This window comes from Anneissia japonica, unplaced genomic scaffold (assembly GCF_011630105.1).
Source record: "Anneissia japonica isolate Jap-2015-1 unplaced genomic scaffold, ASM1163010v1 scaffold287761_len698747_cov189, whole genome shotgun sequence".
In the NCBI taxonomy this organism is placed as follows: Eukaryota; Metazoa; Echinodermata; class Crinoidea; order Comatulida; family Comatulidae; genus Anneissia; species Anneissia japonica.
In genome coordinates, this window is record NW_022715691.1 from 166,485 (window position 1) to 180,123 (window position 13,639).

General features: G+C 31.1%; 1 protein-coding gene across 1 annotated transcript in view; it reads right to left on the reverse strand.

The window, feature by feature from the left end:
• The window catches only part of LOC117109320 (peripheral plasma membrane protein CASK-like), a 68,395-nt gene that overhangs the window by 32,023 nt on the left and 22,733 nt on the right, over positions 1-13,639 (reverse strand). The window contains exon 3 of the mRNA XM_033251591.1: positions 4,339-4,451. Coding sequence (XP_033107482.1) covers positions 4,339-4,451 — 113 coding nt within the window. The remainder of the gene's footprint in view (positions 1-4,338; positions 4,452-13,639) is intronic.

Consider the following 13,639-nt stretch of genomic DNA (forward strand, 5'->3'; position numbering starts at 1 on the left):
GCAGAGCTGGAAAAAAAAATGTTTGTGCCTCTAATCATGAAATTATCTTTAATATAAGATGCCTCTAGCCCAATATGTTAACTATATAGTTCAAGAAAAAAAAAATGCTTTAAAAAATGCCTCCGGGAAAACGTGTAATGACTCAGACAGACGGTTGCATACGTTACCCAAAAACATGTATAACATTATTATTCTCCGCTATGCATTTGTTGTGCATAGTAGTTAGCTCTGTATAAACATGCATTAATTTTTCTAAACCAAGTTTACTATACCTTATAAGTGCATACTACTGAACATTTATTTATTCATAGTAACTAGGTAAATACATTCAAAACTAATTTATCTGCTAAATGCACACATTAAAGAAAGAATTGACAACATTGAAAAACAACAGTTGTACTATTTCCTCAGGGAACATTATTTAGGATGTTAAATTATTACATCATTCAATAAGACACATTTTTTAATTGGTTCGCTGACGACTTGATAATTCAACCTTCTATAAAACAACATTTAACATGATCTCGTTCAATAACAAGAATGATATTTTCATAATTTTTATACCCGATTTATCCCAAATCAATTAATGGTAGAGTCCAAGTGGTTATAAAATTTATTATAATAAAGCAGTTTGATACTTGTTGTAATGTGTTTTTTAGCATGTTAGTAATTTAAAAAAAAATTATATTATTATTTTAAAAAAGTCATTTCAATACAAATATTAATTTAAGATACCATAAAACTGAATCTTTTATCTGTACGTCTTCTTTGTTTGTATTATACTTTATACCAAAAGTACTGATGCTGTGCATGGACAGAGCAGAAATGCCTAAAGGACTGGCATTAAGTGCGTTGCAAGTATATACTTAGGATGGGGCTACAAGTAGAATGTGACTGTGCAGCGGACAATGAAAAAACATTTTTCTCAATTGTCTCCCTCCTGGAGAAAGTACTGCAGACGCTACTACTAAAGAAATAAAATGAACAGCATGCGATTCGGACTGCTAACGACAAGGTTGAGAACTTAATCGGAACCAATACCGGCCACTCCCACTGATAAAATTCTGAATATTCATTCTTATAAGCCAGCCATCATCTCCAAGAGTTCAGTAGAGCCACAATAAGAAAACATAATCCGATTTGCATTACCAGGCACGATTACTATCGGGCAGCTAATTACAGTAAGTAAACGTGGTGTACTTTGGGGAACAGTCAGCAATTATACATTGAATACAACTGAATAGTTTTTCTAACTAGGCAATAGAGCGAGATGGCTTATGCCTGCACAGATACAGTACAAGTACTGTATAATGTGATAAACTGAAGTCTTATTACAATGTTTAGGCATGAAGATATTTTTTTTTTAGTCATGAGAAAAACTTAATTAGTAGGAATTTGTAAGATTTGCAGGTCATCTTAAACTTTGGAACTCACTACCATCATATGTTTGTTAAGGCCAACTCAGACCGCGTCGTACGACACAGCCGATAGTGATTCATTGTCGGGAACGGTCTTAAGCCACCATGAGAAATATTAAACATGTTTAATATTCTACGACGCGACGGTCCCCATAGCAAAACATCTCGTCTGTGCTTTACTCACAGTCAGGTAGAGAAGCAAATAATTTTATTGATGGAAATTGCGAGTATGTAAATTAAAAAGGTAAATAAGGAGCCCTCAGGCTCTCACTCGAGACTGTGTTGTCACAAAAACAATGTAGAGTACCTCTAAAAAAAAAACTGTTCCTTATATTAATAATATAATTATTATTAATAGTATAATTAATGACATATTTAGGGAAGAACAAGAAATAAAATAGATTTTATGAGTGATTAAATAAAATTTAATCTTTTTTATGCATTTTCAAGTGTGCTAAGAGGCCTAAAATACATTTTTTTTTAGTCATCATTACTAGCAGGTAGCAGGTTCCATATCAATGCAAGAAAATAGTCTTACATTTAGTATATCAACACATATTCATACACATGTACATTGACATAGGCAGTTGATATATCACTGTATCTGGCATACCCTACAGCATTACGAAAATCATCACCTCTTTTTCGTTAACTCTCATTATGATAATTATAATGAAGAAAATTATCGTTTAGGTTTTACATTTACCGTGCAACTCAGTTCAATGAGAAAGTTGAATCGTGTGAATATGGTCAGGGACCAATGGAAATATATCCCAAGTGATTTGTAAACGATCTTGAACATTCAAGGAGCTCGTGGAAATCTTTGTCAGGAAGAACACTGGTTTTGTATGTTAAGCTACAGCTCATTAATGAATGCATTTATGCTTGAAATTTATGTTTAAGTTGGTGAAGAATGTAACAAACTATTAATGAAGGCCACAGCAAGTTAAATCAAATGTAATATAAATCATCCATCATAATTAACACCATTTTAACTGTAATATTTATTTATATCATTAATTTTATTATCCATTATTATCAGTATATTCAAAAAATCTTATATAAATACAGTAGAACACCTATTAGGTAGACTTTTTCAGAACCAAAAAGGGATCCACTTGCATATCCCCCAAAATAGGGGATGACTATATTGTAAATAGATATATTTTCTCATTAAGTCAAAAAAGTGACCCCGTTAATAAGGGTGTTCTAACTAATTTGTTCTACTGTACTCTCTTTCTTCTATGAAAATAAGACTAAAGCAAATTAGTTTTGCTTTTGGTTGAGGAAAAAATGTGTATTATTTTTATAGCACTGAAATATTAATTGATGAGGTACTGACTTTCCAAACCCAATGTCATGTTATTTATTGTAATTGTACAACAAAATGAATACAGTGAAATTGAGTTGGCTCATGCAAAGCAAGTGAGAAAAGTGAGATAGAAAAAGCATGACCTAAAACAAACCTACAAACTATCACTGAGTGCCCTAACGGCAGAAGGATAAAAAGAAGATCTGGATCTTGTGGTTGTTGTAGGGAAGGCTCTATTATTATTATTATTATTATTTAGTGGTTGTTGTAGGGCTTTATTTTTCATTACATCTATAAAATATTTATAAAACAATTTCCCTTTTGAAACCTCATAATGTGAACAAGTTACAGTACTATAATAGCATGCTCTATAAATAGATCATTTCCAATCTGTAATTGGCAAGTCTATTCAATGTGAATGGAATCGGAATTATCTTTTGATTGAGCTGGAATGCATACAGATTTAGAAGGATAACGAAGACTTACGATTCTAGGTTTTCCTATGAGAGGGGAAACCATGTTTATGCAGGTTTTCAAAAATATGCTAAGAAAAACAGTGGTACTTGAAAGTGTAGCTTAACAACAGAACTTGGAGAGAATTTACTTTAGTGTCAGGTTTTATTTTTTCTAGACACATCGCTAACCTGTCTTTTTGTACTTCATTGTTTTGTAATTTAAATTTTTTATTTTACTGTTACGTGTCCAATTTATTAATATTATAAAATATTAATAAACTGTTACGTGTCCAATTTATTAATATTATAAAATATTAATAATATATATATTATAAAAATAAATTCGTATTCTGATAACGATGTTCAAAATGACATTTTACAATATATCTGATGAGAAATTTAAACAATGGAAAAAGGGAATGGAAAATGTACTTTTATTCATCCATCCTGTATATAATTAATAATTAAGATTACTAATTAGTTAACACAAGAATAAGAAATACAGTAATTGAAGTATATATTGAGCTGTAATGGATATATTTAAAACCTGCTCCAATAATTTGTTAATGTAAAATTGATCATTATCCAAAAATATTACCTGTCTTTAAGAATAAGGAGAATAAGTTAAAATTGATTTTATTATACATATGGAAATTATGATCTGCTTTCCTGATGATCACAAAGTGCATAAATCAGAATTTACATATCATTAAAAACAATTATTATTTTGTTTAATTCTTGCTACTGTATTAAAAGACAAACATTTGCTTATGACAGGACCATTTTATTTTGCACTTGTCTAGTATTCTATTTCTGGTTAAAGAAGGCTCTCTGGCTGATTATTCATACACAAAAAATTGATTTTAATTCTATAAGGTCATAATGTCAGATGCTGATGAATGTAAAACTATTGAAATCAAAAAATGTTAGAGGAAATAATGATTTATTACTAAATGTTTCTTTTTTTCAATAACAATGCAGGATCAATATGGCTTGTTCTGTGAGTTTTTTTTTTTAATGACTTGCTTTTCTACTGCATTCATAGATTTAAATGTCAAGTGTACTGTCCATCAAAATGAAGTTGGGAATGACATAACCAATCAATCTTAAGAATTCACTGAATGATACTAAGTAGAGCATACTTAAGACCTACCTTCTGTGCTCAATCCAGGACTGGCAGTGAATTTAGCAACATCCACAATTTTGACAGCAAACTGCTGGCTAGTCTCACGGTGGATACATCGCCTCACCTCGCTGAAAGGACCTCTGCAAAATAGTAATTAAAAAAAAAAACGATACGGTCAGATTTAACCTATTAATACTTATTTATCGTAGAGTAAAGAGAAAGAATCGTCTGCAAAAGCAGTATGAAAAATGATGTCAAATATTTTCATCCTTTGTCCTTAATTTCAACCCACTGCAGAGTGGTGCCTTTCCAATATAGTAATTACATTTTTTTGTGTGGTCATTATTTTCGTTCTTATCCTTTTTGTATGACATATACTTACCTGTGCTCTTTTATATATATATATTTCATGTTCAATAGTTTTCATTCTTGAATTGTCAATGTTTTTATTCATGTGCTCATACTTATTTAATTCTTTTTCTTATACTTTTTCTCAACTGTGTCTATATATTTCCATATTTTTAATAATTACTAGACATACTATATTTTATTCAATAAAATTTGTATTAATATTCTGATTCTTGATTTTTTTTAAAACTATTTTAATGTAATTTTAATATTTTGATTTAAATATTCTATAATGCAGCCTTAGGAAGGCTGCAAATAAGATATCAATAAAAGTAACTTGAAAATCATAAATTATCCATCATCATTTATTGTACTTTATACAGATCTTTGACTACCGTTATAACTTGTTATTGGTAGGTTTGTGTACCTCAGGATGGAAGAGCCTACCGTAGACTAGCAACACAGCTGTCCAAAGTCTCCCAAAGGTTGGACAAGCTTGTGGGAAGGTTCCACACAAAATTATAACAGGGGGTTGGAATACAAACTCTTTAATCACCTGTAAAAAAAATTGTAAGAATTCAAATTGCCATTACAGTAAAAGAATTTTATCTGTCAGATATTTTACCTGTTGTATGATGATAAAGTACTTGTTTTCCCTCATCTTGAGGATAATTGAGATAGTGGTAATACATTACCTCATCAATATGCAAAGCATATCCACGAGATATCCTAAAGGACAACTTCAGTAAATGAGAAATGCCAGCGAGGAATTCTAATCTTAATAGCATTCGCTGAAATTACGATTACGTCGGTTCATTTGGTGAAGGATTTACAAATCTGTCAGTGCAAAGTCTCCGGTTACAATTTGTGTAAGAAAACCGTAATTGTTCACTGCCAGGCATTGTTACGATGCGATCACTTTGGTTTTTTTTCTAAATACATGGTGTTTGTGGATGTATTATTTTATAGCGAATGCAACGCTTTTGTGCACCACTAATGGAAAACTGTAGTTTCATAAAGACTTTTCCTTCCTTTTTCCTTGACTTATTAAAATCCTTGAGAAAAAATTATTTGAGTATTTTAAAGATGTATTGTCCAATTAAAACATAAACATAGTAAATCTACAATGTACTTGATTTATTTGAGGACTATGGAACATCGCTACAAGATCAACACTGACATGACGTACAGTAACTATGGTGGTATTTTGCAACTGGGTTTTTCTTATGTCAATTACTATTATTTCCTCGGTTAAGATTAGCATTTTTTTTTAGTGAAGCTGAACACACAAAATACTAAAAATTTATCTATATATTGTAGAAGTAGTTTGGGCGCAGAGGGAATGGTTTGGCTTCCCAACCTCAAGGTAGGGGTTTCAATCCCTCACTGTACATTTCGATTAAGTGTACTTGAGAAAGGTACTTATCAACATTGCTTCTCTCCACTCAGGAGTATAAGGGGGTACCTGAGGAGGTATAAGAGGTACCTGAGGAGGTATGAGTGCATAGGCTTAGCCAGCGAGCCGTTCGGCCATCTTTTGGACGGCCTACAATTATTTATGATGGCCACTTTTACCGTGACGGCTTGGATGGCTTGGCCTAATCAGTTCGGCCTAGCCTAATTGGGCCTAGTCTACCTTTAGCAAATTCTTTATATTCTTCAAATCTATCGAATGTTACATTAAACTAAAGCTAAATCATATTTAAGTTTGATAAAAACAACATTAATTGATTGAATGTACATTGTTTTTGTACCAATACTCGGTGGGGATTACCACGCCCACTGGCTTCCATTTTGGACAGCCTATTTGTTTTTCTGGCTAAACCCGTTTGAGTGCAAAAATGCGCTGATATATTACACGCAGCAAACTATGGAATTTCCCCCATAGGCATCGTTCCAATGACTGGGGTAATAATACAGAAAAGCACTCTGAGACTTAGTTGTATATAGCGCTATATAAAAACCTACATATTACAGTATTATAAAACACAGCCATTAGGTTAAAAAAAATTTGCATCACAATACATTAATCTGATTTCATTAAAAATATCACTGTTGTAGTCAAATAAAAAATCATATTTGGATCGAATGCTGTCTCTCCTAACAGCTTTCTGTGCATGGTATTGTTTATGTTTTATATTAAGCCTCACAGGATGAAAATGTTTCTAAAAAATAACCTTATACTTTAAATATTATTTCATCAAAATATCACTAGATATGTCAAAAACCTATCTTTTTCATATTTCTACATCATATTACGTCTGAAGATATTGTTAACTTTCAACAAATACTTTACAAAATTGCTCATATTACAAACACAGAACTTGCAATTTTACGAATTTTCTGTCATATTAAGTAGTACAAAAATACAACTAAAAAATAATATTCATAGATCTAATATACCGTCTCATTATGATCATTGATGTTGCACTGTTAGAAAAATAAATAATAAAATAAACAATTATAATTAAACATGATCAATGGCCTGAGGATTCAAAGATGTGCTAAGTATGGATGATTCCATTAATATTCAGGGATGTTCCCTATCAGAAGGCATGTTGATATTGGTGAATTATTCACAAAATAGACTTGTTGCTTAATTTTTTGGAGCAAATTATTCTCCATCTAAATGAGTTTGCTGAAGATTTATTCTACAAAAGGGTCCATCCATTAAACAAAAGGGTTTATCCATTTTTCATCATTTCCAACACAGTATAAAATTTATTCTTTCGACTGTATGACATCCCCTCCCCATTCCCATCCCAAGCCTCAGAAGTGTACATAATAAAATTATTGTTACCCTCTTGGGATCACTGTTGATTGACCCTTCCCCAACAGTATAATTTTGTAATCTGATGAATATGCCTGGGAAAAATGGATGATTCCTAACAGGAATGGATAATTATAATATTATTCTTCAAAGATGTTCAAAGGGAAAAAAACTGGCGTAAGTTGGATTATTCAGGCGAAACGAAATGGAGATTTCCTTCTTTCTGAATGCAAAAAGCAATGTGCATCTTCTTAAAGCAATCACCGACCGTAGCAAGTATTTAAAGATGTAGCGTAACATATTACGAACATTGATGCATAAGTCTCCATGGATGAAAATACATAGCGTTATCATAAAGGTGTTGACAGCGAAATATATAATGACTTTGTACTCAAATGTCACAGTTGAAATCAGGTTAATATTTTCGTATTTTTACTTTAAAAACTAAATTCATCCAAACAAGTAGAGTGCACAATTACGTAATGAAAACAAACATAGTGTCATTGTAACTGTATAACTACTACTATATAACTAAAACAAAACTATTGCACATTTTTAATATTGTATCTCGTCAAAGGTCGAGCACTATGGAAACAAATAACTTATGTTAGCACGCATTCTGCTGTAGGCGAAGATAGCGGGGTTAATGATGATCGTCTACAGTACCAATTTTCATTATATATCTTTTGTTTTAGTTTGCATTTTAATTTTCATTTGTACCTGTATTTTTATTTTAATTGTTTAATCTGGTTTGCTTATTTTAACTGTAGAACTGTTTTATCGATAATAAACCAAGCACAATGAATGTTATCAACTAGTCTGACGAAGTCATGTTGATAACAATGACAAAAGCTTGCAGTAAGTTTACATGCATTGTGCTAAGTGGTTTATTATCGATAAAACAGTTCTATTTTTATTGTTGTTGCTACATCATCCAATTTCTAATGTTTCTGACAACTAATAATAATTTTTAAAATAATAATAATAATAACAAATAATATCAATAATAAATAATAATAATAATAATAATAATCATAATAATAATAGCAATAATAATAATAATAAATATTTTTATCTGTATAGTACATTAATAAAACTAATTGTAATTTTAAGTAATACAAATTTTTTTTCAATTAAAAATACTGATAATTAAAGCCAACTTATAAAGTCACTGTTAATATAAAAATTTTTCTCATAGTACATCCAAGTGTATAAATAAATAAATAATAATAATAACAAATAATATCAATAATAAATAATAATAATAATAATAATCATAATAATAATAGCAATAATAATAATAATAAATATTTTTATCTGTATATTACATTAATAAAACTAATTGTAATTTTAAGTAATACAATTTTTTTTTTCAATTAAAAATACTGATAATTAAAGCCAACTTATAAATAAAGTCACTGTTAATATAAAAAATTTTTCTCATAGTACATCCAAGTGTATAAATAAATAAATAACAAATACTAGCACTTTATATAGAATAATAACTTGAAGCTTTGGGTTACTCAGTGACCTTTAAGTGAACTTTTTCAAGTGAGAAGCAAATGCAAAGACATTCATGCACAAGTGCACTGACCAATCACAGGATAGACAGTTATGACACTCTTGAGTTTTAAGAGTACATTTGTTTATATGAAGAAATCCTAAGGATTTTTACAGGATTTGAGTCCAGGATAACGGTATTAGAGACCAAGCACTTCATTCCAAGATTTATTATGGAGGGCTTTCGAGAGAAATTTTGGCACTGTTTATACATCTTAGTAATATTCAGTTTGCACTGTAACATCACAGTTCCTAGTGGCGATCCCTTCCGGAAATTCACATGGACTTGCGATTGCTCATTCGTTAGTCAAAAGGAACACTCAATATAAATGATCATAATCTACTGAAGAACATACTCAACATTAAAGCTTCAGTTAAGCCTACTGAATTGAACACGAGTAAACAAATGGCAAACAATTTCAACACTTTAAATCTCATCACTGTCAAATAACAAGAAGATATATTATGGCCATTATTCACTTATTTTATTTTTTCCCAGTGCATTTGCACCTGTATAATATGGGGCTGGCCATTCCAAATGCACCTGTATAATATGGGGCTGACCATTCCAAATCCAGCATTAATGTCCAAAAAAACGACCATTTTTTAATATTCTCCACATTACAGGTATAAGCTTTAAAAGGAGCATTTACTGGAACCAACTTCATCATCATTAGTCGCCTGCAGAGCAGGTGACCACAAGTTTTCTCCAGTTTTTGTGGTCTTGGGCCATTGAGATAATTTGGTGTGGCTGCAGCATTCCCTCAGGATCACCCAAAATGCACTGGATATATTGTAAAAACAGAATGTACTGGCGCGATGCAGACCTGTACATACAAGGCGTATTCTTTCACAGGCTCATTATCTGGAAGGCGAAGTATATGGCCCAGAAATTTGAGCTGGCGTGTTCTTACTTGGACAATAAGAGGACCTAGAGTTCGGAGTTTCAATCCCTTGTTGTGCATTTTGTTTCTTTAAGCATGTCACTTAATCTGCATTGATAAAATTAGGTACCTAGTGGGGTTGCCTGCTCTTACACTGATATAGCAGCAATGCTTAGACATGTGGACTGAATGACTAATGATAAAAAAAAAAACAAAAAAAAAACCGCTTTGTAACCAAAAGAAAAGGCACTAACATAACGTAAGAGAACGTGTAATATGCATTATCAAGGTCACAGGTTCAAACATTCAACACCTTGGTGAAGTCAGACAGGTATGGTTAGAATACAGTAATGGATCATTTCACAGCATTGTTGTCATACTATATTCGTAACACATTAAATTTCTCGTAAGTATTAGTTAATCCCGACCAAACATTGTTTCTATACAATATTGATAAGCCAGCAAATACCCAGATCAAACTTTCTATAGTAGTATACAGTGTTACTAACTGAATAATTAAATAATTTTGGATATCTAAATAGAAAACCCTTTAAAAGCATTCCTATCTATTTTACTTTTTAATAAAATTTCATCTATTTCTATTTTGAGGTTTCTTAAAAAATTTATTTCACTTATTTTTTAGTTTAATATTACTAAGCTTTTTTATATTTTACTGCTTTTTTGATTAAAGAAAAATTTTTACTTTTTCTTTAATTTTATTGTTTAAGGATGGTGTTTTGGAAATCTAGAATTTGATATTTTATTTTTAAGATTGATCAAATAATATAATGAAAAACTTTATTGAATTTGAAAATGCAACATAGGCCTACTATCACAGGCATCAGACCTATTCCTAACTTGCAAATAGGCTATGGAAGAAAAAGTGGAAAAGAGAAGACACAACCTGTTGCAAAGACCTACCACTGCAGACACTAGTTCCTTAATCATCAGCAAATACTTACAAAAATGAAGATAAAGAAGAAATGTAACAAGACCTTTAAATATTGACATAGCAATCTAAATGAATATATTTCTAATACTAAGATGTATGTATGAAAAACTATCAAAGGTTTACAATACACTTAAATAGTCGGCTTTCACTCAAGTATAAAAACAAAACAAATCAGTAGATGGCGGTGTTTTCACACAATAAACAATCTCATCACGATATTGCTACCGAGAGTCAGCATTCACATGTGTACTTTCAATCCATTTAAAAATGTCATTAGATATGCATGATTGAGCAAATAACCAATGCTACACAGAGAAAATTAATGTATGCATAGTGAGCGATGCATTCACATGTGTACATTCCGTCAATGTAAAAATGACATTAGATATGCATGATTGAGTAAATAACCAATGCTACATAAAGAAAATTATGTACATAGTGAGTGACATAGCCAATGTGTAGCTTAGGTCTACTGGATAGCGATATACCGTGGTAGCTAGGCAAGATCGTCATACAAAATCTACTTTCTTCAGTAGTGCTTACCATTATCAATGGTTTGTAGTAAAAAGAAAGTCTTAACCCAGATTCAAACAACATTCACTTTAACTAACATTGCAGATATTTCATTTCATAGAGAAAATGCATCAACATGACTTGAATGTGCTCAAAACCAATGAAAATCTTAGTATTCATTTATAGGGATGCTTCGTCTCACTACATTTAGCAATGTCTCCCTTCACTGATGGGCTCAGCCTGAAAAAACTCTTAATATTTCTTAGTATAAATGTAGATAAAAATGACATCAAATTTGTTCTGATGAATCACTAAGAAGTTTATGAAATATATGTTGCCTATTAATAACTTCAGCACATTTTTTAAACAAGTTAATCATTACAGTATCAATAACCATTTCAGTTGTTTTCTATCGGTTTGCTAATGTTTGTAATTGTTTTCTATCCCAAGAGGAATGATTTTTGTCACATAACCTGCATAATTTGGTTTTATGAATATTAAAAAGAACCATTCTTTTTACAGTGCAGTAACTCTCAAACAGGTTTAGACTTTCTAGCATTCAATTGGGTTCAAAAATGAGCAATTCATAAGAACATTATAGAATCTTTCTACTGTATACAGTAGACATTCTTATTATATTCTATGTAATTTTTGTTTTGTATTTTACTGTTATTGTTCTTATTACTGTTGCTACTGCTCTATCTATAATCTTGTTACTAAATAATTTATTATTTGATGCATAATCATTTTAAAGTTGTTAATAATTTGCTTCATTTTATATAATTATTTCTGTTTATCCTTCCAAAACAAGGAAAAAGAACGTTGATATTTATTTCAAAACTATAAGGGGTTTTCTTACAGAATTTGGTAACTATACTCGATCCTATAATTTACTGTTGTATTTCACAGTTGCATTCAACACTACTAGTACTATAAACAATAGGCTGTCAAAACGCTAGAAGCCTGTAACATAGTAAATCATAGTCAATTATTAAGCAGTAATTCATTGAAGTTTGCAGCTTCATAGCTACTCTCTGAATCACTTAATCTAAAAATTTCAACTGCTTTATTTTGAAGTTCATTCTTATATGGGATTAAGTACATTTAGTTTCTAATCCAATAACTCAACCAAAACCCATTATAAATTAATGAAAGAACGATGCAGACTTCGATTAAAGTATTAATTCATTAATTTATGACTTCTTAGCTAATCCTTGAGTCACTATAGACCAGAAATCTCAACGAATGTTTTTTAAGTTCATCCTTAAATAGGATTAAGCACATTTTCTTTTCAACTGACAATTCAGCCATTGACACAGCAGTGAGAAATTAATCATCGTATTTAAGAAGCAGATATTTCTATTCAATAAGATTATTCTAAATCTGATTTACCAAAATAACGCTACATAAATAAAGTAGACAGCTGTTTGGAGACAATAATGTCAACAAACTTCATTTGATCCATCTGTTCACACAGTAAAACTACAGCCTTACACAGCATTCATATAAATGAACTACCTTTTTAAATAGGTGATTGTGCTTTAATATTGTACACAATATTAAGACAATTATTTTTTATTTTACCATAATAAAAAGTTAAACAACCTGGTAGGTAGACTTATAAATGTATAATATTAAGATACTCTATTTCACCCATGTGAAAATGCTTTTACAGCAATCACACAATGAACTGCTGGTGACTGTGCTTTACACAATCTAAGATGATTATTTTAAGTCTTATTTGTCAATAAAAAGCTAAATAACAACCAGGAAGAGACTATAATATTAAGAAACGTTATTCGATCCATTAGCATCTGTTCACACAGTAAACTTCTTCAGGCGATTATGCTTTACAGTGTCCACACAATAAACTGCTATATTGTCTTTAAAGACTGTGCTTTACACTACACAAGTTTGTATTACTGTATCATGCAAGCTACCTTGACCACTTACAATATTGCATACTGTACTTCAGGGTACACGAGTTGGAAGAAATCACTTCCACTTGGAAGAGATCTGTTTAAATGACCTTTCTTAACTAATTATAATTTGTTGTGCATGGTAACACCCATTGGCCTTGACTTCCAGGAGACGATAATACAGGGGTTAGTAAAAACCTGCCAATATCATGAATTTCTAGCAGATGGGTTATTTTTCGGAAGATTCCTGCTTGGTTGGGGGAGTGCAGTAGCCCTTCCCAATTTCCAGAAGACTTGAGGTGGGACTTCGCAGAAGACTTGCCCCCCCACAAAACCGCATACTTTGGCAATGATAACATATATGATGATAACATTTTCAAGA